The sequence below is a fragment of the Canis lupus genome, chromosome 16 (assembly GCF_048164855.1).
Source record: "Canis lupus baileyi chromosome 16, mCanLup2.hap1, whole genome shotgun sequence".
Classification (NCBI taxonomy): Eukaryota; Metazoa; Chordata; class Mammalia; order Carnivora; family Canidae; genus Canis; species Canis lupus.
In genome coordinates this window covers 45,103,736-45,130,792 of record NC_132853.1, presented here as the reverse complement: position 1 = coordinate 45,130,792, position 27,057 = coordinate 45,103,736, and the positions used below count along the sequence as shown (strand labels likewise).

General features: G+C 37.0%; 1 protein-coding gene and 1 pseudogene across 2 annotated transcripts in view; one reads left to right on the top strand and one right to left on the bottom strand.

Moving 5' to 3' along the window:
• ABCA9 (ATP binding cassette subfamily A member 9) overlaps positions 1-27,057 on the bottom strand; it is a 60,554-nt gene that overhangs the window by 18,083 nt on the left and 15,414 nt on the right. Inside the window, exons 10-27 of one of the 2 annotated variants that reach the window (XM_072781021.1) lie at positions 26,280-26,427; positions 25,496-25,664; positions 24,657-24,718; positions 23,809-23,919; positions 23,030-23,205; positions 22,672-22,791; positions 22,231-22,400; positions 21,572-21,658; positions 19,318-19,457; positions 15,439-15,558; positions 14,083-14,281; positions 12,112-12,278; positions 11,345-11,478; positions 9,046-9,183; positions 6,104-6,211; positions 3,811-3,984; positions 3,510-3,623; positions 884-1,003 (exon numbers count right to left, since the gene is read on the bottom strand). In XM_072781021.1, coding sequence (XP_072637122.1) covers positions 884-1,003; positions 3,510-3,623; positions 3,811-3,984; positions 6,104-6,211; positions 9,046-9,183; positions 11,345-11,478; positions 12,112-12,278; positions 14,083-14,281; positions 15,439-15,558; positions 19,318-19,457; positions 21,572-21,658; positions 22,231-22,400; positions 22,672-22,791; positions 23,030-23,205; positions 23,809-23,919; positions 24,657-24,718; positions 25,496-25,664; positions 26,280-26,427 — 2,457 coding nt within the window. Of the gene's footprint in view, positions 1-883; positions 1,004-3,509; positions 3,624-3,810; positions 3,985-6,103; positions 6,212-9,045; positions 9,184-11,344; positions 11,479-12,111; positions 12,279-14,082; positions 14,282-15,438; positions 15,559-19,317; positions 19,458-21,571; positions 21,663-22,230; positions 22,401-22,671; positions 22,792-23,029; positions 23,206-23,808; positions 23,920-24,656; positions 24,719-25,495; positions 25,665-26,279; positions 26,428-27,057 lie in introns of both variants that reach the window. The other variant, XM_072781022.1, reaches the window with a different exon arrangement.
• LOC140605622 (uncharacterized protein C3orf26 homolog pseudogene) lies at positions 15,642-17,858 on the top strand (annotated as a pseudogene).

Sequence of the window (27,057 nt, the reverse complement as noted above, 5' to 3'; positions counted from 1 at the left end):
GGAAGTAGGTATCTCTGCACCCTGCACACCTTCCTCATCTCACAGTATCTCCTAAGCTCATTCTTGTTTGGTTTGGCCTTCACCCTTTCCTTGAATTCTATCTGCTTAATATCACCAATGACTTCCATGTAGTCAGTCCAGTGATCTCAGTTATCAACTTTCTAGACCTCTTGTTTGATAGTTAAATCACTCCCTCCTTCCTGAAATATTCTTTAGTGCCATCTGGCATATATCCTTCTGTACGGATACTTTAAGTGTTTAAGGAAAGTTCCTGCAAATAGATTCTGGCACACAAGAGTCCTCCACTTTTTTTCCTACCTCACGAGTTCTTTCTCAAGAGGAGAAGACTCTTCCTCTTCTCGATTTTTAAATTTTGGTGTCCAGGTCAAATCCTGGGCTCACTTTTTATTCTAATTATACTTACCCTGTAGATTATATTGTCTAGTGCCATGGCTTTAGATATCATTTATATGCTGATGAATCTCAAGTAATCACCTGCTGGATTTTTAGATGCAAATATCTACTGGCTACATGGCATTTCCCATTGCATGCCTATTAGGAAACTTAAATTCAGTATGTCCAAAATTAACAGAAAAAGTGCATCTCTTAGCTTCCCAGTAGGGTCATTTGTTCCAAGGAGAGAATGTTATCACAAGAACTATAAAATTCTACTACTGTAGAAATATCCTTGACCTTCATGAACCAAGACAGAGCTCCTTATTGAATAACATGACTCTTGACTGTGGTAAGAGAATGATCTCTCCAAAGACAGAGTCTTCAAATTCTGTACAGATAAGGACTCCATCTACATTTTTAGAATATACTAGGCTATTTTCAATGGCCACATATTTCATGACCTGAGGACAGGAGTGAAATTACTTACCTCAGAGAAAATTAACAGTGAGCCAATCAGTGTAAAAGGTGGTATTAATATGGTGCAGAGAAATAATCCTAGAAATCCATATTCATTTAGATCCGTAGCAACTATTGAGAAGATAGTGATCTAAAAAAAAAAATAGCGGTCTAATTTCACTCAAGTGTAACAAATCTGAATTTTAGGATGTTTTCCAAGAGGGTGGGAATTCATCTTGTAAATGTTCTTATTTTCAGCGTTCGCCTCATAAGGCAGTACTACCACCATGGTTATTTTTTCTTTGCAACATAAGATTGTGTCAAAATTCAGTATTGGATTGACTATGACATTTTTAGGACACAAATTCAACATGCATGCAAATCATTTGGATTCTTGCTGAAACTCAGATTCTGACAAAAGGGCTATTTATTGCACATTGCTCTGCATTTCACAGTAGGTCATTGGCACCTGTTTGGCTGTTAGACATGCCAGCTACTCATTCTCGTAGCTGTATAGTTTTTCTTTGACCAGATGTGAAAGAATTAAATAATTCTGCCTTCAGAAAATGTGTTGTTTCCATTTCTCTGCACCTATAAATGATGGTCTACATAAATCCTTACCTATTGACACTCTTAGTCTTTAAGGAAAGATTCTGAAAAGTATAAATGTGGTTTAAAATTATGTGAATTCAAAATTTTAATGGTTAATAACAGATTATTTTTCAAAAAGATGGTGACAGTCTATGTTCTGATGAACCATGAATGGGTGAGCATGTTACGCCACCTCACTGACACTGGGTGCTATAATTAATCATTGTAGGTATCCTTGTTTTATTGCTGATATTAGGTGACTAGCTGTATAAATTTACTGTGTACTATAATATTGGCCATTGGTTTTTAGTAATTTGTCCTTCCTGTGCTTATATTTTTTACTGGGCATTTTTAAAAGAATGGCATGGTGTTTCCTTAATTCATGCAATTTTTCCTCTGTTTGACAGCTGCTAATAGTGAACCATCACTGCAATCTGAAATAAATCATACTGAACTATCTTCTTTATAAAATTTATTTTGGGTTTATTTTGTTATCTTTTTATTTAGAGAACTTTGATTTTCCAGATTATCAATTTTTTTCTTTTTTGCTGTATCTTTCTTAGCTTTTGTTAGTAAAGTTATGCTTACTTTATAAAAGGAACTATTATGCTTTGTGGATTTTTAAATATAAATATATTATAACCATGATTCCCAAAGTTATGCAATCTTCATCCATGTTTAACAGAATTCAGTGGTCCATACTAGTGCTTTTATAGCATTTAAATTTTTTTCTTAAATTCTTTAATTTATTTCTTGGTCAGATTAATTTCATCCTTAAATTGTTCTCCTTTCCACCCCCAGCTTTATTGAGATATAATTAATATACAACATAGTGTAAGCTTAAGATGTACAATATGATGATCTGATACACATATATATTGTGAAATGATTACCAAAATAAGGTTAGTTAACACATCCTTAATCTTACACAATTACCTTTTTTTGTTGTTTCAGTGAAAGCATTTAAGATTTACACTCTTAACAACTTGCAAGTGTATAATACAATATTGTTAACTATAATCCTGGTGCTGTACATTATATCCCAATAACTTATCTAATAACTGGAAGTTTATACCCTTTAGTCAATATCTCTCTATTTCCCTCACCCACAGCCCCTGGTAAACAGCATTCTTTTCTGTTTCTATGGGGTAGCTGTTTTAGATTCCATATATATAATAAATCATACAGTATCTGTCTTTTTCTATCTGACTTATTTCACTTAGCCTAATCTCCTCAAAGTTAATCCTACAAGGGGCAGGATTTCTTTCTTTTTATGGCTGAATAATGTTCCTTTGTATGTATATACTACATTTTCTTTATCTATTCATCTGTCAGTGAACACTTAGGTTGTTTCCATGTCTTGACTGCAATGAATAATGCTGCAATAAATATGGGGTGCATGTATCTTTATGAGATAGTGATTTCATTTCCTTCAGATAAATACCCAGAAGCAGAATTGCTGGATCATATAGTTATTCTATTTTTTTCTTTAGTTTTTGAGGACCCACCATACTGTTTTCCATAGTGGCTATACCAATGTACATTCCCCTAGTGGTGTAAAGGATTCCCTTTTCTCCACACCCTTGCCAGCATTTCTTATCTCTCGTCTTTTTTGATGATAGTCTTTCTAACAGGCATGAGGTGATATCTCATTGTGCTTTTGATCTGCATTTCCCTGATGATGGTCATATTGAGCTTGTCTTCACATACCTGTTGGCCATTTGGATGTATTCTTTGGAAACATGTCTATCTAGATCCTTTATTCATTTCAAAATCAGATGACGATGATGATGATGAAGATGATGATGATGATGATGATTTTGCTATTGAGTTATATGAGTTCCTTACATATCTTGAATATTAAGCCCTTACCAGATATATGGTTTATAAGTATTTTCCCCATTTCATAGGTGGCCCTGTCATTTTGTTGATTGTTTTGTTTGCTATGCGGAAGCTTTTTAGTTTGATATTGTCCTTCTTGTTGATTGTGCCTTTAAAATACATATTCTTAAACTTATTTAAAAATTATTTAAAAATCAAACAATATTTACTGTCTGCATACTTACAATTAAGAAGAAAAATGACCAAATGCCACTATTTTTCCTCCCATTGCGAAAAATGAATGAAATCACATATGTCAAGAAAATCAGAGATGAGACGTATCCAATACTACACAAGATCTGAAAATAGAAATATTAAGGTTGGATAAGGTAAATACTGTCTAGGAAAGCATTAATGCTTAAACCTTAGCTTTCCAAACTATGCTATAATGAAGGTAATTTGGAGTTCTTTAGTTTAAGGTTAATAATGTCTCTGCATTCATGAAATATAGCCTAATAAAACTATCTCGTAATTTTTGCCACTTACCTGAACTAACAGGTTTTGAATTATAAATATAATCTCATCTGGGCTAAAAACATAATCCATTATTTGCATTAGAAGGAGGATCAAGAAGTAGAGTGGAATATCCACCAGTGCCTGGCCAAACCAATAAGCAGAAGGGTAGAGGCCTGAAATCCGTAGCTGTGAGTGAGCTTTTTTCTGGAAAAGAAAAGGAAGAATCATCAAAAGTGCTGAAGAGTTAAGACTTGAGAAGTTGCAAATATGTGATCACAAAATCATTCATTTTTTTTTTGTGTGTGTGTGTGTCCCTTTCACATATTGTGCTGATTTAGTAAATGACACCGTCACTGGCCTCACTCCAGGGGGATTGATGGTGCTCCAAACTACATGGCGATTTCATTTTCCAAAGGAAAAATGCGCTAATAGAACAAGTTCATATTCTATCACAGAATGACTGGATGTTGCTTCAATAAGATTCCTGCTCTTTTCTTTGTAAAGTTACTCTTCCTTTTGGCACTAATGGAGACTTGCAAATTGTACAAAGATTCAAAAGATGTAGGTCTACAAATTTCCTGTAAGATTCTTCAAATTTATGTTGGATGTAAACAGCCCATTTATAATTGGCATTTTATTTTAGGTCTAAGAAATGATCTTCTGATAAGTCAATTTCATGACCAACTCTTTAGGTTGGCATAAGAAGATGTCTGTTATGAGATAAAAATAAGACACTTATTGTCTTGAAGTAAACCACATTTTTCATTATTATGTATGAAAACTAGTAAGTAGATTTTGATATCGTGACCCACTCTATGCTATATGGTTGCGATGACTGTCTTAACACAGGGTTTTAATATTACTTCAACTTTCCTAACAGTTGACGTTTCCTAACAGACATGCAAACGTGATGAAAATTTTAAATCTAAAGTTGAGTCTATTATAAAGACATCCAGGAAAAAAGTTAGGATGGGGAGTACCTGGAAAAAAAGCAGGAAAGAGAATGATGGTGAGGGTGTGCTAGAGAACTGGATATTTTCTGTTCACTAATGTGTTCAATATGTTTACTGAGCATACCATGTGCTTTGTGTTGGTCATGGGGCTCTTGTGGAGTTTAAGTGCAGGGAACAACAGTGGTAAAGGCAGTATGTGAATAACTACAGTAGTAGCTACATAATTAAAATCGTTAAAATTAAAATTATGAAGTACAATTAAGATAAAGGTCCTATGAGAGATGAACTGTAATTAGGGGATCCATAAAGGAAGGTTCCCTTTTCAAGGGCCTGAGTTAGGTCTAAGTGGTGAGTAGAAGTCACACAGGTGACAGGTAGGGAGCTCTGCAGGCAGAGAGCACAGAAGAGAAGACCTTTAGTGGGTGGAGTTGATGCTCTTGGGAAACTGGAAAGAAGCCAGCACAGCTGGACACAGTTTCAGAGGGGATAGTGGTGTCATAGCAAAGTGAGGAGACAGCCAGGTCTTTCTAAGGTACAGCAAGGATTTCATTCTCACTTTTTGGTTTATCAAGAAACCACTTAGGGACTTAGGCAGGTAATCTGCATGGTCAGATGAGTGTTTTTAAGTAATTGCGCTGTCCCACTGTGTGGAGAATAGATAAGGAGATGACTAATAAGGATCCATAGTGAGCAATTAGGGAGGTTGATGTGCTTGTCCAGAAGAGAGATGACAGTGGCTCTGACTAGGGTGTCGTAGGAAAGATGGAAGAATGTGCAAAGATTCTAGACATATTTCAGAAGCAGATTCCATGACTTCACTATTAGCTGGCTACAGAGTTTAAGGAGAAAGAGGTATCGATATGGAGCTGCCAGTTAAATTTGAATTTTAGATAAATATCTTTAAAAAATTTTTTAGTACAAGTATGTTCCAATTGAATGAAGCTAAAATGAACCTTGAGAGGGGCCATGTTTTTCAACAATAAGCCAAAGTGCTGTGGTGAGTAGGTTTGGATCATTTAACTGAGCAACTTCACCACCATCTTAAATCGAAAACTGTCACTGAGAGAGGTGTTGTGGTGATGTCAGAGGGTCATGGCTATCACTAAAAGTCAGTGATCAACTAGATGACAGCTGCCATCCCCTGTTAACTGATGATATACCTCCTAGGCTGTCTTTCTTGAGGTCTCACATTAGTTTAAGAAAAATAGTGTGTTCTTCATATTTGCCAACCTTTAATTAAAATGCTTGACGATGCATTGTTCCAAGCATGTAAATTAGGTGTATCACCTCCATATAAATATATGGTCATAACACGGAGAAGGGGTCTCTGAATAATAAGAACATGTGAGGACTTTGTTAACTCTTCTTACTTTATAGTCACCGATGCTGCTCATCGCAATGTAAGGAGTAAAACAGGCTGCCACAGGTATCCAGAAGAAGGCGTTACTCAGGTACCCATGCTCATAAAACATGTGCTCCTGAAATCATGCAGAATACATGAGCTGTTGGCAGTTGGACGAATGGTTCATTTGTGCTTAATCTTAACTAAATCATTCAAATTCTCGAATTGGTCTAAACACCCAGAACACTTCCCAAAGTCCCATCTGCAACTTCTTACCCACATTCTTTCAATCGTGTGTTGCAGCCACCTGAGCATTTTGAACATGTATCCAGATTCACAATGAATGAGAAACTCCGCTGAGTTGCATGCATTGGCTATGGTCCCACAGTTGATAACTCATGTGACAAGCATGGCACCTCTGCTCTCTGACTTTATGATGGTCACATTTAGCTGATGTTTGAATAGACAATGGAGTTGGTGGACTGTCAATGGAAGAGCTATTTTGCTACTCTTAGAAATTGGTGCCATATCAGTTCAGTTCAACATTTACAAAGAATCATTCCTCTGGCTCAATGAGATGCATAAGGAGCAAGTTCAAATGCCTGCAGGCACCTGGCTGGGAGCACTGTTCTTGGCTATCCAAGATCATTCACTAGCCTCTTCAAATACAATAGCTAGGGAAACATAGCAGCACCTCTACCTGCTGCAGTTTTCTTAGATGTATAATAATAATCATACCGCCTATCTTAAAGTCTTATTAGGACATTTAAACATAATAATAAATGTAAATCATGTGGTCAGTGTTCTGAGGACCTAAATTTAACTTGGGACCTCATGTGAACAGGGATGCAGTTGTTTCTGCTCAAGAGATTTCCAGAGGAAGGATTACTCTGATGTGGTTTGAGAGGACAGTGCCGTGAGGCACTATGGAGACTGTGGGGCAGCCCCTGCTGCGCCCCAAATCTCTATAGCTTTCCAACAGCATGTGAGAAGCACTCACTCAACAGTTCTTACAGCTCTTTCTGAAGAGGCGAAGAGGTTAACACAGGGGCAGAAATTGTTAAATGACCTGCACCATGGCCACATCAAACAACGAACAAGGGGAAGTGGAGAGAGCTTGACAGTGAGGGCATCTCTGTAGCAGGTGAAGGGAAATTCTGCTCTGCACCATTGAGTGCATCTTCAACTACACGAGGCCCTGGGGTCAAAGCTAAACTTCCCCCAAGATAATCACGCAGGTCACCTAGGCTGTGGCCACCACATACACAGAAGCTATGGGAGGCAGATACAACTAGAGAATGCAAGTGTCTCCAGAGCACCATTTTTTCCTGTCTTAATCTCTCCAACCTTCTCTCTGCTTCCAGCCCCAGCAGAGTTTTACTCTGAAGGGAGAAAAAAGGAGGGCAGGGAGTCCAGAGAAAAGTCACTCTCTCCTTTCTACTCCAAGATGTTAGACTAGAAAAGGGGGAAGAGAGGGCAAAGCCCTCTACTGCCCATTCACCCATCTCCACCTCTGTTAGGGCACAAGTCAGCCCTATAGGAGTTTGAAGTGGATGGGAAATTGAAGTTTTGGACATCCCTGGAATAATTCTTAGTAACAAAGAGTGACCAGGGAGCTGAAGGGAACGCCTACATTGTCATTTCAAGAAGGTGGAGGGAGATTCAAGATGGTAGATGATAGAGTTGCACACCCTCCCCCCACTGTGGAGATTCTCAGGATCTGAGCAGGCCTGGCCAACTGTATTTTAAATAAGAACTGCTTCTAGTTCTAATTCAGCCTATCCTCTCATCTAGTCAAAGCTAAACATTCTTTAATAGAAACTCGATGCACTCCCAAGAAAAATAATACGAATAGCAATAGTGATAATGAGTGCAACTTATTGAGGGCCTGTGATTTTCTATGTTAATGTGCCTTATTGCTCGTCTTTACAGTAACTCAGTCAACTGAACCTGGTGCTCACATGGTCTTATTTACTTCTTTTTTTATATTAATTTATTTTTTATTGGTGTTCAATTTGCCAACATATAGAATAACACCCAGTGCTCATCCCTTCAAGTGCCCACCTCAGTGCCACCCAGTCACCCCCACCCCCCACCCATCTCCCCTTCCACCACCCCTAGTTCGTTTCCCAGAGATAGGAGGTCTTATTTACTTCTTAAGAAAACTTTGTGGGCCCCTAGGTGGCTCAGTGGTTGAGTGTCTGCCTTTGGCTCAGGGCGTGATCCAGGGGTCCCAGGATCAAGTCCATCAGGCTTCCCACAGGGAGCCTGCTTCTCCCTTTGCCTGTGTCTCTGCCTCTCTCTGTGTGTGTCTCTCATGAATAAATAAATAAAATCTTAAAAAAAAAGAAAACTTTGTGATGAAGTTTTTATCTGTACTTTTCTTTTTCCTGTGGATTGCCGAACCAAGGTCTACAAAAGGTCCAGTAGTTAAGAAGACCACACTGTCTGGCCTTTAAGCCTCTGGCTGTTTCAAGGAGGTCCCATTACTTACTGCCACAGATGGTGACAGATTTGAGATGAAAAGCTGTCAGTTCTTTTTCCCAACTAATTGCATTTTCTGCTGTTTCACTGACCCCAAGTCATCCAATTCAGGTTATAATGTTTCATCATCATTGCTAGATAGTGTGTGTATGTATCTACCCATAAATATACACTATATGTATGTAAAACATACATTTATTCAAGGACAAGTTCACAAAAATAACACGATGTTATTTCAGCATTTCAAGTGTCTTCGTGAAAACTCGTTAGGGCTCAGGATAAGTGAAATAATATTATACTTACTTCAGGGGCATCTGGTTGGCTCAGTGGGTTAAGCATCTGACTCTGGATTTCAGCTCAGGTCATGATCTCAGGGTTGTGGGGTCAAGCCCCATTTCAAGCCCTGTGTTGGGCTCTGTGCTGGGCACGGATTCTCTCTTTCCCACTCCCGTGGCCCTTCACCCACTCTAAAAAAATTATACTTACTTCAAAATATGTGCTTCTGTCAGTCTGAATATGTTCTGAAGAATTAAAAATTCCAAGTAGCCCATTGCTGATGATATCCATGAGGACAGGAAAGCAATTTAGCCTTTTGGTATTACAGGCTATCGAGAATCTGTGATCCTAAAATACAACAAATAGGCATTTTAAGTCCTCAGAAAGCAAATACAAAATTTAATGAAAGAATACAGTAGAAAATCATTCAAATTGTTGACAATACAGGAAGGCTAAAGCACTGGATGTCAGTAACATCACTGTCACTCATATTATTTGATTAATTCCCGCTATATCACAAGGAATCCAGTATTTTGGTCTTTACTGACCATACATCAGCCATGTGGCTATTTATGCCTAAACACTCACAAAACAAAATGCCTCAGATGATTTTTAGCAGCAAGGCCATAAAACACAAAGCAACGTCTCTTTAACATGGCAGTAGGCTTTCTTTCAAAACGTGATATATGCATTTTACACATTAAGAATGTGTGGATACTTGGAACCAGAAGGCAGGCAGCATTGTAATGAAAGCATAGGTTTTCACAAATACTGAGCTTGTAGTAGAAGTGTTGTGTGTAAAATCTCCTGAAAATGGCATTTAAAAATCATTTCATAGTATATGTAAGTCAAGTCATTATGCTGCACACTTTAAACTTATACAGTGCTGTCTATTAATCATATCTTAACAAAACTGGGGGAAAACATATGGTAAAAAAATGTTACATACATCTCTCTCTCTCTCTCTCTCTATATATATATATATATAAAACAACATCTCTTTATATATATCAACATATATAAAAAATATATAATATATTTATATATATAAAACATATGACATGCATATACACATATGTAACATGATTACTTTTTGCCCAAATAAAGAGAATATAAGTGAGTTATTATTTGGGCATGCATTTTTACAATCCAAAATAAATCACCTGAGTTGTATCTAACTATGTAAGGCAATATTTATTGATATTAAGAGTGCCATTTTTTAAAACTATTTTTCTGGTAGCACCTGGGTGGCTCAGTGGTTGAGCATCTGCCTTTAGCTCAAGTCGTGATTCCGGGGTCCTGGGATCAAGTTCTGCATCAGGCTCCCTGCAGGGAGCCTGCTTCTCCCTCTGCTTATTTCTCTGTCTCACTGTGTATCTCTCATGAATAAAAATATCTAAAAAAATAAAAAATAAAAAAACCTATTTTTCTAAGCATACTGGAAACTAACCTGATAGAGACATACCAAGAATTAGTTTGATCAAAAGTAATTTCTGATTTTATGATTGACACAGAAATTATTTCTGAAAATTAATTCTGACAAGTTGCAAATGGTCAAGGTTTGTAACACTTACCTGCTCTGATTTATACATAGAATGCTGTCTTGTCATCTTTTTTCATTTTTCTACCCCGGGGATCTCTCCCCAAACTCCCTCACAGTGTAGGCAGGTAATATACATGGGTGAAGCAGTGTGGAGATAGAGCAACCTGGCAAGTAAAGTCCAAGTCTAAACTGGGCAACTGTTTCTCAATTCCAACTGCAGACTCCCAAAATTGGCATATGGAGGGATTTTTCAACAGAAGCAGAACTACAAATTTTTTATAAGAAATACATCAATCTTAAATATTGCCAAATAAGGCAGTCCTTCTCAAACTTTAGGGAGCATACTAATCTCCTGCAGATTTTATTTAAGTGCAGATACTCAGTAGGACTGGAGTGGGGGCTGAGAGTCTTCATTCCTAGCAATGATCCACTGATGTTGATTCATGAACCACAAGTTGTAGGAAACTACGAAGGTTTTAAATATCAGATAGAGGAGCATAAAGATTTATCTGAAGATTTGACTCATTTGTGTAAAGTTTAGCAGGAAAAAAGACTTGAGCTGTTCTCTCATAAAAAATTTATGCAAATCCACTGTAAAAAAAATTAAGAACTAATTTTTTTGGTAATGGAACTACAGTTCCCAGTAGGTATTTATCAGATTTATTATTAGAGGATTTGTCAAAATGTAATTTGAAGTGAAATCCAATTGAGAAAAAGATTTAAATGAATGATTCATAATAGTGCATGCAATTTAATAAGGAATGAAATCCAACAGCATTTCATTATATGTTTTTGTAATGTATTGGAGACTGTGGGCAAATAATTGTAGTATAGCTTCTCCTCTAAAAATGAGAGATATCCCATCTGTTTGTGTTAAATTGGCCTTTTATGTCAATTATTAGGTATTATTCAAATGGTGTTCACAACCCATCTTTGGTGAGATGCAACTATCAGAGCCCAACATACCTTGTCATCACCTGACACAGTGATGGCACCATTGTATGAAGGCTCATTTGGGCCATTTCTAATTCCAAAGGCATCCACTTCCAAAGCTATGTTCTGTTGCCTCAGTGAATGTATAAAGTTATCAATGCTTGACCCTACAGAGAAGGTAAAAATCAAAAGTAGAGCAAAGTAAAACAATGGTCAAGTAATATATTTTTAAAAAAACTAAAATAAAATAAAATAGTGTCACCCAAAGCATATCACAATAAGAACTGTCTAAGGATTGCTTTAGAAAGGCAGAATTGATACTATGATACCAAAATCCACTCTGATATCAAAGATAGGACAAGATTACTTTACTGAGAGCCTAGCCACTTACATATAATTTCTGTTAGTGTAGAAATACTACTTAAAACTAACATTATAATCCTTAAAGATAGTAATCATCTATTTTCTTAGAAATTTGGGCCAGATTTTTTTTCCAGAGCCCAAGACTGCATAATACTTTAAAAATATTGTGGGAAGACCTCAGATATATAGATTTGTCTTACTAAATCCCCTTTTGTTGCTTGGTCCCATAAACTTCAGGATTTAAGTAAGGTTGCAACATGCGTTTCTAAAATAAACTCCCAATCTTGAACTTTTCATTTTAAAATTAACTTCCTACTTGGCCTCCTGTGTGTTTTCTACAACACACAGGATTTATTTTTCCCCTCATGGTTTACATTGTCTTGGAAATCTCTCTATAAGAGCAATACTGGAAAGTTATATTTTAGCTGTACTTTTACCTGTTTTATTGATGACCAGTAAGTGGGTCAGAGGAGCTTGAGGTGGCTGTCCCGGCGATAGGAAATACATAGTAGGAGTCAGTCCCCAAGAATAACTTTTTTGATATAACTCATAGAACAGATGTTCCAAAAGCTGAGGGCAGAGGCTAATGCCAAAAAGCAATAATCTACATGGAGGAAAATGTAAAAGAAAGAAACTCATCTATAGGAACTTTTGTAGATTTTTCAGTTGGAGTAGATAATGGGTATCATAAAAGAAAGAAATCATACACACTAACCAAATATAGAAATCATGCTTTCTCCCCCATTTCTTCTAATGTGAAGTAGTTCCTATGTCTCTATGCTGGGACCTTCTCTCTAAATGCCTCTCCCCCATCCTCCCTTCCTCATTTTGGAAATGTCACTCAGGCTCATGATGTTGGCTGGGTACAACTCTTCAATCTCTCTCTGATTCCCACTTCTTTCCTCTGTTTCCATCTCACATGTCTTCCTTTTTCTGGCATATCACCAACACTCAGATGTACTACACTTTGAAACTCTTACCCCTACGGTTCCCAATTTCTATAAATCACATTTTCTCATTCACTCAAGTTCCAAGGGCCAATCACTTTCCACTCATCTGGCTGTTTTAAGTCCCTCTTCCAAATGGTTGAAAATTTCTATCATATCATCATTGTTACGTGCCTAAAACCCTTTCCTCTTTTACTTTTCAAGTCAGGACCTTAATTATCTCTTTCCTGACCTTTTTCAATATTGTCCTCAATGACCATTTTCCTTATCTCCAGAGTCTACTGCTTCTAAACCATCTTTGCACTGTTGCCCAATTATGTACAATTTGGCAATCTGTTTATTTTTTTATTTGAAAAAGAGAGAGTGAGAGTGACTGCAGGTGGAGAGAGGTGCAGAGAGAGAGAAATCTCCAAGCAGACTCCCTGCTGAGCATGGGGTCTGGCATGGGGCTCGATCTCATGACCCTGAGATCATGACCTGAGCTGAAATATAGAGTCAGATGCCCAACTGACTGAGCTACCCAGGCGTCTCCCTTGCAATCTATTCTAATTATGTCGATCACCTTTTCAAATAAAAATCCCATATTCCTTATTATTCATAAAGCCTAAACTCTTCAGCTGTACATAATATATTATCAAAATTATTTCTACTTTTCCATGTACTTTGTTATAATTCACTGAAATGGATAACAGCTCTTCTGACTTTTCATATATCTCCAAACTCAGTGTTGCCCCTCTGCCTGAATTTCCATCCTCCTTTCTTTCCTGCTACATTTTTCTATACCAGACTCCATTTCTCCCTCATACAAAATTGTTTTTCTGATGCCCATATTGGTACATAATCTTTCTCATACTGAATGTTCTGGTCGACAATATTGTCTAATCTTATGCCATGGTTTTTAGTGTACTTCTAATCACCCTCAAGTGCCAAATCTCATGTCTGATTTATTTCGATACATGTTACAGATATTTAACATAGAGTGCTGTGCAGAGGTGCTAACAAATATGTTTTAGTGAATGAGTCCTGGCTGGAGAGCAGGGTTTTCGCAAGGAGGTGTGACTCAATGAAGAGCCCAAAACTAGCGGGAAATGCGTGAACCATGAAGCAAGTTCCAGGCAGTGACATGAAGCCTTGGCTTAGACACAGCCTGGCACAAAGTAACTTGGACAAAGAGGATAGGATGTTTTGGGGATGGGATCCAAATGCTAACTTCTATACTTCAGAGAAATGATCTCAACCCTTTGATAAGAACAGATGCGGTATGAAATAAAAAGAAAGAGCCCAAACTTTTTTTACTGGGTGTAATTACATATTCACCAAAGCAATCGGAAATTGTTTTCTATGTTAATAAAGACCACATGCAATTACTGGAATTTATCTCAAGAGGTTTTGGGGTTTCTTTCCCCTTGAATTTATTTTGAGAACACTGACCAAACGTATCTGAAACACTCGGATACTCACATGGTCAACAGAGTTTTTTTTTCATTCTTTAACTTTAAGAAGCGAACTTTTGCTATGGCACAGAGTTGCTGCCTCCAGAGAGCCATGCCACTGATTGATTTCTTTGTTTCCTTAAACGAAGACAAAACTTGTTCCAGCTCAACAAGGCTTCCTGTGTCTTTTGTCCTATTATTTTGTAACTCTCCCCAAATTCCAGTGTCTATAAAACATAAAATCAATACTTTATAATGTTGTTTTAGACACATATTACTTAGATTTTTCTATGACCACATTTTCACCAGATAGTGTCAGAGTCAAGAATCTTGGGCAAAGATCCTAAAAACCTAATTTGTGGCATTACTAGAGTGACCACAAAATAAAAGGAAACAAGGCAAAAAAAAATTTAAAAAAAAGTATAATACAGGAAGAAAACGAATGACATAATTAAAGAAATCTTGTATTTTCTTTTAAATAAGCTTTGTGTCTATAGCTTTAAGGACATTAGCTTTCACTCATTCTAGGGAAATCATAGTTGGCTGATTCATTGCAAAAGATAAATGATCAGTATTTCTGACGAAGGTGGAAATGCTGGTACATATACAACCCTCCTCATTCCCTTCCAAGGACGTGAAATTGGTAGAGGCAATATTTTTTAATGTAGCCATGATTAAAAATAAGATTGTTTGGAAGACAATCCTAGAAAAACTGATCAACTTTAGACTTTTAGAAAGCTATAAAATATGTATATTAAAAGTTAAGTATAACCACAAGTGTAAAACTTCAAAAGTGAAAAAAAGGGGAAATAAGGTATTTTTAAAAACCTACTTAATCAATTAAAAAAAATTAGAAAATGGGGGAAAAAAGAGTGTAGTAAAGAGTTAACTAAGTAGAATGATAGTAAACCAGAAGCAAGGAATTAACTTAGATCAAGGAGAGAGGACTTTCTAAGGACTGATACTTGCGCTGACAACAAATCTTCCAGTAATGATGGAACCCTGAAGACATTGGAACAATATCCTCAAAATGTTACAAGAGTTAACTGTCAACATACAACTCTAATTTTCTTCTCTCTGTAGCACTTGTATCACATATTTATTGTCTACTCCATAAGGACCTAGTCTTATACACTGCTATATTCCACACTCTTAGTAAAATGCATAGTAGAAAATAAGGAATTTAAGAGAGGGTGCCAGCATTGTACAAAAAGGGAAGAAAGAGACAGAAATACATCTCTTCTCTGCTCTAAGTTTTCCCAAGACCGGACTGAATCAGAGCACCTCCAAAAGCATAGAACCTCATCATTCAAAATATATTTTCAAGATAGACTATTCCACAGACAGACAAAATGGAAGTTTCTTCTTCTTTTTTTTTTCTTACCTGATTCATCAATAGCTGATTTTCCTTCTAATTTCAAGAACACTTCATTCAAGGTTGTCATGGACACACCATAATTTTCAATGCCCTGGTTAGAACATCTATCAAGATCCCTGTAAAGATCTAAAAGTAGTCACAGAAATGCATGAGAAGAATATAATTTGTAATGATATTGATAGTAACTGTATTTTTGAACAATAGAGAACATGTGTGATGAGCCATTCATAAGAGACAAAGGTATGATAAAGACATTCCCTCATTTCTAAAATAACCTATACGGTGTGTTTCCATGTCTTGAGTATAAAATTGTAATCATCTACATTTGGTTCTTAGAATGATTATGCAGGGTTCTTTGAGACATATGATGTTTTATTTATTCTGTTTTTTAAAAACTAATTGCATTTGATTATGGGGAGAGTGATAAATGAACTGAATACTTGTGGCCTCCCACAAATCCATATGTTGAAACCCTACCCTACAGTGTGATGGTATTAGAAAGGGGGGCTGTGGGAGGTGGTTAGGATTAGATGATGTCCTGAGCCTGGAACTTTCATAAATGGGATTAACGCCTTTGAAAGAGTCACAACAAAGCTGGCTTCCTCTCCCTGCCATATGGGAAACAAGAAGTCTGCACTCTGCAACCCCAAAGAGGTATCTCACTAGAACCTAACTGTGCTGGAGCCCAGATCTTGGACTTCCCAGCCTACAGGACCATCAAAAATAAATGTCTGCTGTTTGTAAACCCACCCAGTCTATAGTAGGTGTTAGTAGCCCCAACTGACTAAGATAGGAAATGTTAAATTCTAAAGCCTCATTAATTCAGAAATATTATTCCAAAAACTGAGAGAAGAAGACTCTCAAGAATAACTAGTAGGCAGCAGAGTAACAAAAGCAAAAGCACAAATATTTATAGAAGTAATTTGGTGCTGTACAGGCTTCCCTAGTTTAGAGAAGTATATAAATTAAAGGAAAGGACAAAGTATGTATGCAATTTTGTATTTACTCTCTTCTCCCGCTTCTGACCATGGTATGAAGATTACACAAAAGCCTTCAAAGAAGGTAGGTCTTAGGGCCCCTGGGTGGCTTAGTGGTTGAGCATCTGCCTTTGGCTCAGGTCATAATTCCTGGGTCCTGAATCAAGTCCTGCATCAGGCTCCAAGCAGGGAGCCTGCTTCTCCCTCTGCCTATATCTCTGCCTCTCTGTGTCTCTCATGAATAAATAAATTAAAAATTTTTTTCAAAAGGTTGGTCTTTATAGGAATGAGTAGGCCATTTTGAAGGTTGTTATTGTTGATTTTAAAGATACTGGCAATAATTTGGGGGCATTTCAGGAAAATTGGAAGTAGAATAAAGGATAAACCAATTCAAATATTGGTAGAAATTAAAAGTTTCTATCTTACCAGTGTGTTAGGTAAATAAAAATACAGATGTAGTCATGATTTTTAATGAGTTCTAAGTGTTGGTTCTTTTTCAGTCTTTCTTTAAATTGTGCATTCTCCTTTGAAATGCATTTAACAAATAATCAGGTAACAGTTTGCTTTGTGGCCTCATCAAGATTTCTGTTTCCACAAAAGAAGATGTCACCAAGACAAGGAGGAGAAGAAAGAAGAAAATTACTGATGTTCTTGCAAAATCAGAGCCAAAACCGGGGACCCCTGAAGACCTGCAGAACTTGATGAAGGACTATTTCAGCAGCAGCCGCTCAGTGATTGAATTAGAAGAACTAAACCTACCAGACTCCTGTTTCCTCAAGGCCAATGATTTGACTCATAGTCTTTCATCATACCTAAGAGAAATCTGCCCTAAGTGGGTAAAACTTCGGAAAAACCATAATGAGAAGAAATCGGTTCTGATGCTGATCATCTGCAGCTCTGCTGTCCGGGCCTTGGAGCTCATTAGGTCGATGACAGCATTCAGAGGAGACAGCAAAGTTATGAAATTATTTGCAAAACACATAAAGGTCCAGGAGCAGGTAAAGCTGCTGGGGAAGCGTGTTGTACATCTGGGTGTAGGAACACCAGGGAGGATTAAAGAACTCATTAAACAAGGTGGCCTTAATTTGAACCCCTTAAAGTTCCTGGTTTTTGACCGGAACTGGAGAGATCAGAAGTTGAGGAGGATGATGGACATTCCTGAGATTAGAAAGGAGGTTTTTGAACTTCTGGAAATGGGAGTCCTCAAGTCTGTGCAAATCAGAATCTTTGAAGCTGGGCCTTTTCTAAGTCTGGGTTCTAATGAAAATTTCAGTTTTATGCTGGGATTTTCATCCCATTTAATAGCTCTGGAATATTGCAAGGACTCAGTAAATATCAGCTATTGTTTTATTATGTTAACTGCACCACCAGATGAATCACTAGAAATTTTTGGTGGAGATTCTTTGACAAAAATAAAGCTGTCCTTTGCCAACTTCTCTGTATAATAAAGTATCACCAGCCTGTGTATGAAAAAAAAAATTCTGTTTCCACACGAATATGTATGTCAAAGACATGGTGTATGCATCTAAGACTGCAGTTATCTCACTGATTCTAAGATAAATACATTTCATCATCTTTTACCATATCTGAAATGTGCATGTATCACAAATGCTGGTATGTCATTTTAAATGGTGGCATTGTTTCTTTCTTTTTTCTTGGTAGCACATCCTATATAGCTGAGGCTATTTTAGACTTGGAGAAATACCATAGCTTCTAGGTCAGGTCTGATTCCAGGTGCTGTATTTATTTTTAATATTTTATTATTTTTAATTTTAAAAATATTTATTTATTTATTCATGAGAGACACAGAGGGAGAGGGAGACATAGGCAGAGGGAGAAGCAGGCTCCCAGTGGGGAGCCCGATGTGGGACTCGATTCCAGGACCCCAGAATCATGACCCAAGCCAAAGGCAGATGCTCAACCATTGAGCCACCCAGGGGCCCCTATTTTTAATATTTTAATAATATATTTAAATAAATTAAATCATTTAATCCTCATGAAAATTCTATATAGTTAGTACTGTCATTATCCCCTTGTTACAAACAGGGAAACTGAGGTACAGAAAAGTAATACAACCTGTCCAGGATAACAGAGCTATTAACAGCCTTGCTGGGATCTGAACCCACCCAGTCTGGCTCCAGTATCCCAGGTTTTGACCACCACACCCTATCGTCTGGTGCTATGTTTCTTATGAACCATGATCATGGCAGGTTTATTGATTCATGTAGGCAGCTACGGAAGCCATTATTTTCCATTAAAAGCTGTCAAATTTCTTTAACTCAAAGTAAACACATTTTATGGTTACACTTTTTTTTTTTTTCCCCTTGAATGCAACCTACCTCAAAACTCTTGGCAAATGAAAGCATGTTGGGAGACCACATAGAAAAGTGGGAATGGCAATGAGCCTCCAGGCTTCTGTATTTGTGGCAAGGTTGTGGATTTAGAATGTTTGGAAACATATAGGTTGATCATATTACTTAGGTTATAACATTATGTCACGGTGTTTTAACAAAACCATGTACTGTGGAGTCGTACCATTCCCTTAGCTCCCATTTAACACTCTATGCTGTTTTCACAGACCTCTCCTTGCCTGGACCACTCTCCCTGATTCATTCCTGAAACAAATGTCCCAAATATTTCTAATTTTAGCCTGATGTGGTCCTGAACCTCTTAATTGCATATGTCACCACATGAAGCATATTTAGCATCTTTTGCCCCAGTTTATTCATAAATGATCTGGGGGTAATATCAGGAGCTAATATTAGCAGTAACCCTGGGGAATATTGGAGAATTAATGCAAAGTGCCATGCACTTAGCAAGTATAAAGGTGTCAGCCATCATTCTTAAGGCTACTGTTACAGTTAGTAACATCGTTATAAACCATTCTGTGGTCTCCATGTTCTCTTACCTGGAAATTTGTTTGTCCTTTCCAAAGGCAAAATATATACAAGTTTTTCTTCACTTTGTGCTGTTAATTTGGCATCAGGGATGTGTTGTTTTACAAGTGATGTTATACTGTCTGGATCGCACATTTCATTCAGATGCAAACTGACATTTAAAAAGAACGTGTTAAAGCCATTTTTACCCAACATCATCTCTATACATTATATATATATATATATATATATACACACACACACACACACACACACACACACATATACATACATAAAATGGAAGAAACAAGACTTAAAAATAAATAGTCCAAATTAATACAGTCCAAACTGTATAATCTGGAGGCTCTAGTGTAAGGGATAATAACTCAAGGATTATTATTTGGAGGAAAGATATTCAGCGAGATGGTGGCCAGAGTGAGGTGAAGGAAACGCCTAATTTTGTCTCCATCTATCCAAAAGCTCAGCTTTGAATTTTCCCTTTGTAGTAAAGTATGGATTTTGCAAAAACTAAGATTTGAACACAGTGAAAACAGACATAGACGTTAGCTTGATACAGTCATTAAGAACATGGTCCTAATGTCCTACTGATCCACATTCCAGAACTTGGGTTTAACCTCTTCCAGCATCAATTTTCCAACACAGTTCCAATCAATGTCCCAATACTCATCTCTCAAAGAATTTTGAAAGAATAAAATAAAATATGTTTGTGATCACACTGAGCCTTACACCAAGTAAACCTTCAGTATGTGTTAGCTAATTTTATCACTTTTTTGTCCAAAATTTATTCAAATCAAAGCTGATCTGTCTTGGTAAGAACATATAAAGTTCTTCATGAAATCGTTAGATTTTTAGAAGCACCATTTTAGTCACATCCATTGAAATTTACTGATGCAATAAAATGATGAGGACATCACTTTGATGACACGAACCTAAAAAATCAATTTAGATAAAAACTATTCTGTGTTTACAAGGCCCTATGCAATACACTATCCAGGATCCCAAAGAGAAAGAATATAGAACCTTCCCTACAGGAGCTTGGAACATAGCAGTCATATAAAGCTGCATATATAAAAGAAGTGGGGGAGAAGGAAGTTAAGACAGTTAAGCACTTAGTACCTTGTCAAATATTCATTCATTCAATATTTTTAGCCTTGACTGCAGTGTAGGTATTATTACTGCTGTTACATACATGAAATTACTGAGGACCAGAGACTTAATTGAGTTACCTAAGGTAACAATTCAAAATAGTGCTTTTCAGATTCCAGAAAAGAGGATGCTTATTAAGGAGAAAATGTTCAGAAAAGACTTTCAAGGATAGATAAGATTTGAACTTGGTTAAAATGGGATGGAGGAGCAATGTCAAACAGATGTCCTACCCTGAGCAAAAAGAAGACAGCTAAATCACAGAACATACTTAGAAAACAATGAGTGGTTTATTTTAGTTGGAAAGTATTGATTCAATTGGATTGTACCAAGCAATTATGATGGAATGGTAGATTTGATCAGATTAAACCCTCAGTAAATAATGAAGGGAATACATTTAACCTCTGAGGATAAAGTGACTTAAATTCTTTTTTAAGAAATAATAATATTTTAGCAGGAAGTATAGGGAAAGATTCATATCACACCTGTAAGCTTGGCCTAAAGATCTACCACTTTAAATGATGTGAGATTGGGCATATTATTAAAACTCCCTGACATGCCAGAGGGTAATAATACCATCTTCTTACAGTTATCTGAAAGATTAACTATAATTACATGAGTCTTCCATATGTAAATCTCTTAGCAAGAACTTAGAGCATAGCCAACATGGAATAAGTAATAGACATTACTTAGTAACATAATAATGATTAATAATGATGTTAATTATTATCAGAAAGAGAAGGAGATAGAAAAGAATGAGAGAGAAGATGAAGTCATGGAGAATGGACAGGAGGCTATTGAAATTGTCCCAATGAACGAAAAGAAGTATTGGAAAAATGATGAGAGAGGGTTGGAATGTCACTAAATTTCTCTTTGCAACAATGTGTTGTGAAAATATTTTCCAAAAATTTTGTTTAAACTCAGCTTAATCATCCTTGTATTCTCCAAGTCTACAATCCCACCTGCCCTTTGTTCTAGTTTAAGAAAGAGAGCTTGTGGTGTCATTCTAACACAGCATTCTTGAAATGATCTTAATAATTTTGTAGCCTACTTTAACATACTACTACTGAAATTTCCTGTCCACAACATGTTCCAACAAGTCTCCAACAATACACGTGGTACCTTAAATGATAGCCAATGCCCCATTTCTTCTTCAGGAATAGAGAAGAGCCTGCACACTTCAGCCTCCCATTGGATATAAACACCTTCCTATCTAAGCAGAAAAGGAAAACAACACATTGTATTAAGGGGTTATTCTTTCACTGTTTATAAAAGAATATCTCCATTAATAAATAACGTGTTTTAGGAGATGACTCACTAAAATATTTGCATTCTAATTCTGGTCATATGTAAGCTAATTTCCTTGTCATCCAATAACTGAAATGATATGCTAGTTTATTCCTAGTAAATTAAGAAAAATTATCATACAATGAAAGGATCTGTTTCAAGTTAACTGACATTACTACTGAATAAAACATACTATGTGTTTGAGAGTATGCTACATATTTAAAACCAATCAGTTGCTTTGCAATAGGATCAGAATATATCTGTGGGACAATGTACATGGAGAAGTGGACATTCAAATGGGTGACAGCAAGTCTCTTGGTTCATGACAGTCACACACACGGCAGCTGTGCTGGAACTTATCTACACATATTTCACACATGTCTCTAATTTCTCACGAAGATACATCAGAGAAAAACAACATGGATGGAACTTGAGGGATTATGCTAAGTGAAATAAGTCTGAGAAAGAGAAAGACAAATACCATATGATCTCACTTATATGTAGGCTCTAAAAAAAATAAATCACCAGCCAGGATGTCAGCTTCATCCATGAACTGGGTACTGAAGAGAATGACTCTATCAGATTTCCTCTCTTTTAGGAAGTTCCATACACGGTGCCTCGAAAGAGGATCTGAGCCAGCGGTTGGTTCGTCCAAGAGCAAAACCTGCACATTAGGAAACATGAAATCATTCCCCTCTTGGAGGTAAAACAAAAACAAAAACAAAAACAAAAAAAAACAAAAACAAAAAACAACAAAAAAAACTTTTTTTTTTTTAAAGCAATATATGTGTAAAAGTCTTTGGAAGAAATATCTTACTACTTAATTTTTCATTGGAACAGTTCTTTTGCATTTGCCATTTGCAAATTCAGTCTGATGGAATACGATATATCCATAGTCCTCAATCTCATTCACCAGTAATTTTGGCTCGGCTTACCTGAGGGTCTCCTAAAATGGCAATCCCAAAAGTTAGTTTCCTTTTTTGTCCACCGCTTAAATTTTGAGCAAGGATGTCTTGAATATTTTCCATCTCCAAGTCCCTTAAAACTTGTTGTATCTAACCAAAAAAGAAAAAAAAAACAAAAAACAAAAAGGAAAGGAGGTGAAGTCCCCAACCCAGCACCTGTATTTTAAAAACACAATCATTGTGCTGTGCTTTGCAAAAGGTCTTTTTACCCTTTAGATGATGAACCATGTAGAAGTAACACAAATACATTTAGAATTTTCTAGATAAACAATTACACGTTCATGGCTGTGAGACATCTACATGTCACACATCTAACATGTTCTTCTACCTCTTGTTCTGCTTCATGCGACTGAATCCCTTTTATTTTAGCAAAGAGCCTGAGGTTTTCTTTCACAGTGAGGAAGTCAAATTGCACATTGGATTGTGGGCAGACTCCAGTGAGCTTGCTGACTGTTTCCAAGTCCGTCATTTCTGAAAGGGTGTGATTATAGATGGTGACTGAACCTAGAGGTAGAAAGGTTGACAGTGAGTCACGCTTCATTTAAGGTATTTTATTTTATTTATTTTTTAAAGATTCTATTTATTTACTCATGAGAAACACAGATAGAAAGAGGCAGAGACACAGGCTCCATGCAGGGAGCCCGATGCGGGACTCGATCCTGGGACTCCAGGATCACACCCTGGACCGAAGGCAGACACCAAACCACTGAGCCACCCAGGGATCCCCCCACCCCCATTTAAGGTATTTTAAAGCAAAAAACAATGTGTGTCAGTCACCCAAATCTTTTAAGCATACTGTACCTATAAGGAATGCACTATTGACTAGAAATGTAATGTTCCCAATTCCTCTGAACCAGTTGGAGTGCTCATTCATAGAGCTACTTATCTTAAAATACTTAAACCACAAAGATTTTCCTAAGTAAATAGAACATACATCTGCTAAAAGAATAACTTGAAGACACTTGTAAAACTTTTCTCTAACGCACCTGAATGAGACTAGTAGTTCGTGAAACTACTAATTATGGAAATAACTAACAAAACAAATTAACTAATGAAATGCATAGCTAATTAATTTGCCCATGTTCTTGCCCATAATTATCTTCTCACCTGAGGTTGGGGTGGATAGTCCACTGAGCATGTTCAACAGAGTTGTTTTCCCAGCTCCACTGTGACCAAGGAGGGCAGTGATTTGGCCTTCATATATGTCAAATACTAGACCTGGAATTATTATAAAAAAATACCCCACTCAGAGCCTACGTATTAACTTTATACATTCTCTTTAAAAAATTAAGAATTTTTTTTTTTGAGAGTGAGAGCACAAGCAGGGGGAGGGGCAGAGGGAGACAGGAGAATCTCAAGCAGACTCGGTGCAGAGCACATGGGACTCTATCTCACAACCATGAGGTCATGACCTGAGCCAAAACCAACAGCTGGATGTTTAACTGACTGAGCCAACCAGGTGCCCCACATTCTCCAAAATTTTTATAATTTCTTATGGCATGTGTATATTTGGCTAGCAATATTCAAAATAAAATCCATTTCCAACTTCTTCCCTTTAAAATTGTATCTCCTATGATACACATTTTATAGCTGTAGCATTGTCATGACATCTTATTATATAATTAACCATTTTTTTGATAAGGGCAGTTCTGTCATTAGAAGAAGGTCAACTATAATAAAGATCGTTTATTAGGATTAGAGTGTGATGAGTTGAAAATAAGAATATCATGATGCAGTCACACATCTTTCAAATCTATCAGATATTAAAGGCATACCCTGACCTTCTAAAATTGTTATATGGTTTTACATTTAGTCAGAAGGAAACATGATGTGTTCAAATGAAGGAGAGTTGTGGTGTCTGGAATATCTGTTCTTTATCCCCGTGAAGACAGTACAGCAGTGAGGCATAGTCACCAAATCCAACAGCCTTGTTAAATGTGATGTTACTTTATTACCTTTCAAGGCTTCTACTTTTTCATTATTTCCTTTTCCATATTCTTTCTTAAGATTTCTTATTCTGAAAAAAAAAAAGAGGAAAATGTTTTAAGGACCTTGTGGAAACAGAGGATTGAGAAATCAAGTCTTTGAGGTGGTGAGAAAATCCAGGAGGTCTTTCCCTCATTCAAGCCCAGGTGATGGGAAACACTTTCTTGAGGAGACAATGGCAAATCGAATGATGAACAAATATTGAGCAAAGGCTCAGGGAAGTTTGGGATTTCTAGTTGTCTGGAAACAAAACAATCAGCATTAAGACACATCCATCACCTCAGAGGGGAGATATGCATGACATGAGTACCCTAACTTAGGTTTTTCTTCCCGTCTTCTTGGATGCCTATCTTCCCTTTTCTGCATCACCTGTCTCTTCTTTCTCCTCTTACTCATCAGGAGGCAGAGAGGAGAGAGGATAAATCACAAAGAAAAGGAGAAGAATAACAAGGGACATGATGACAGTGTCTGTCATAAAGAGAGCAGACAGAGAGAGAAGGGAGAGAGAGAGAAAGAACAGCACAAAGAAGAGAAAAAAAAGAAAATGAGAGAAATGGAAATATGACGATTATTTATTCATTGATGTTTGTTGTTCTGCCATAAGATATTTGTAAATAGAAATGCTGACAATGTCAGAAAACAAGGTGCTTTTAACAATGATTGTGGCCTTTCACGAGTGGAATAGGCTGGATGTAGGTGGGTACAGAGAGGCACCCAGGAAATCTTTGTCACATCTGTGTTTTGCCTGATAGACCTCTGGTCCCTGACCTTTTCCTCCATTTGCACCTTCATGTGATTCTTTTATTACCTTATGGCTTCTTTTCCGTGGAATTCTGGAGACACTGGTTCAAAAGAGTCATTAGGTGAAGAATCTGAATCTATTTCATTCTCAAGGGCCACATGATCAGCCCTTGGGTGTTGAAACCAGAAAGAAGATTTCAGGAAAAACCAAGGAGAACGTCGATGTCCATATTCAGCTACACGGACAGAAGGCAACAGAACATTGCATCAGTCACCACTTTAAGGGTTGGTGACCATAGGACATCTTGTCAAGGTAACTGCTTTGGGAAGCATTTAGACACCCTTAAGATCCAGAACCAAGCACTAGCTTTCCTCACCTAGCTCTAATGCAAGGACTCATAGTATAATCATCCTTAATCTCTTGCAAGTATCTCTTTTGAAAAAGAAACCATTTAAAGTATTGTGGTAGAACAAGATCTTAGAAAGTTCTATAAACAAAGTGCAGCCCATCATATACACAATGGGCTTATCTTAGAAATTATGAAAAAAAAGCTTGATAATTTATATTCAATATATTGTAGTTATTTTACTTATTTTAATTTTTAAAGATTTTTTTTATTTGAGAGAGAGAAGGAGAGAGAGAATGAGCAGGGGGAGGGGCAGAGGGAGAGGGAGGAGACTCCCTACTGAGCAGGGATCCCAAGGCCGGGCTTGATCCCAAGACGCTGGGATCATGAGCTGAGCTGAAGGCAGACGCCTAACTAACTGAGCCACCCAGGCGCCCCTGTAGACACTTTTAAAGAAAAGCACTGAATGAAATTGCATTGAATCACAATTAGGTTACTACTTACTGGGCAAAATTTTGTCAAAATATAATGTCAAAGCCAAATACAAAAGAGCATCAAAAACCAACATGAAAAGAGTAGCTATTATTAGGTAGGGGTTGTCTGAAGAATCCAAATGGATGTTAGAGTTCACATCATAGTCCAAATGTATAAGCTGGAAAAAAAAAAGATACATACACTGAATTTTAAAAGGATAAATAAAGTATGAAAAATTATTAATGTCTTATTTCCGCTGAACACTGGGATTGAAAAGATAAATAAAACACAGGTCCTGTCTTTACAGAGCTCTAATCTGTTGGAAGACATAGCACTGAATTCATCTAGCTACAGAGCAATTTGAGAAGTTAGCGGGGGTAGGTACTAAGGGCTTAGAGTCCCACGGGCAGAGAAGTAGGCAAGTCCTCTGGGAAGTAAAATCTCAAAGGAGAGGCTGTCTACAGGATTTAATCAGGTGTAGGATGGGGGCAAAGGGAACATTCTAGACAGGGGGCACCAGTTGAAAGGGGTGGGTGGGTGGGTGGGTGGAGTGAAATACTTCAATATTTGGACAGAAGACACAAGAATAATTTATTATATAGTGAGATACAATGAGTTTACATGTAACATAACCGTTCATGTAGCGTTTTATGGTTATGATGTCATACCTGGAATTAAATTTTCTGAGAAGAGTTTCAGTTCCATATACAACTGGGCAATAAAAAATAAAAATTTATTTCTATTGAATTCCTGGTCTTCAAATACTTGCGATAAAATTAAGGGTCCTGTTACCTGAGCACTGAATTAG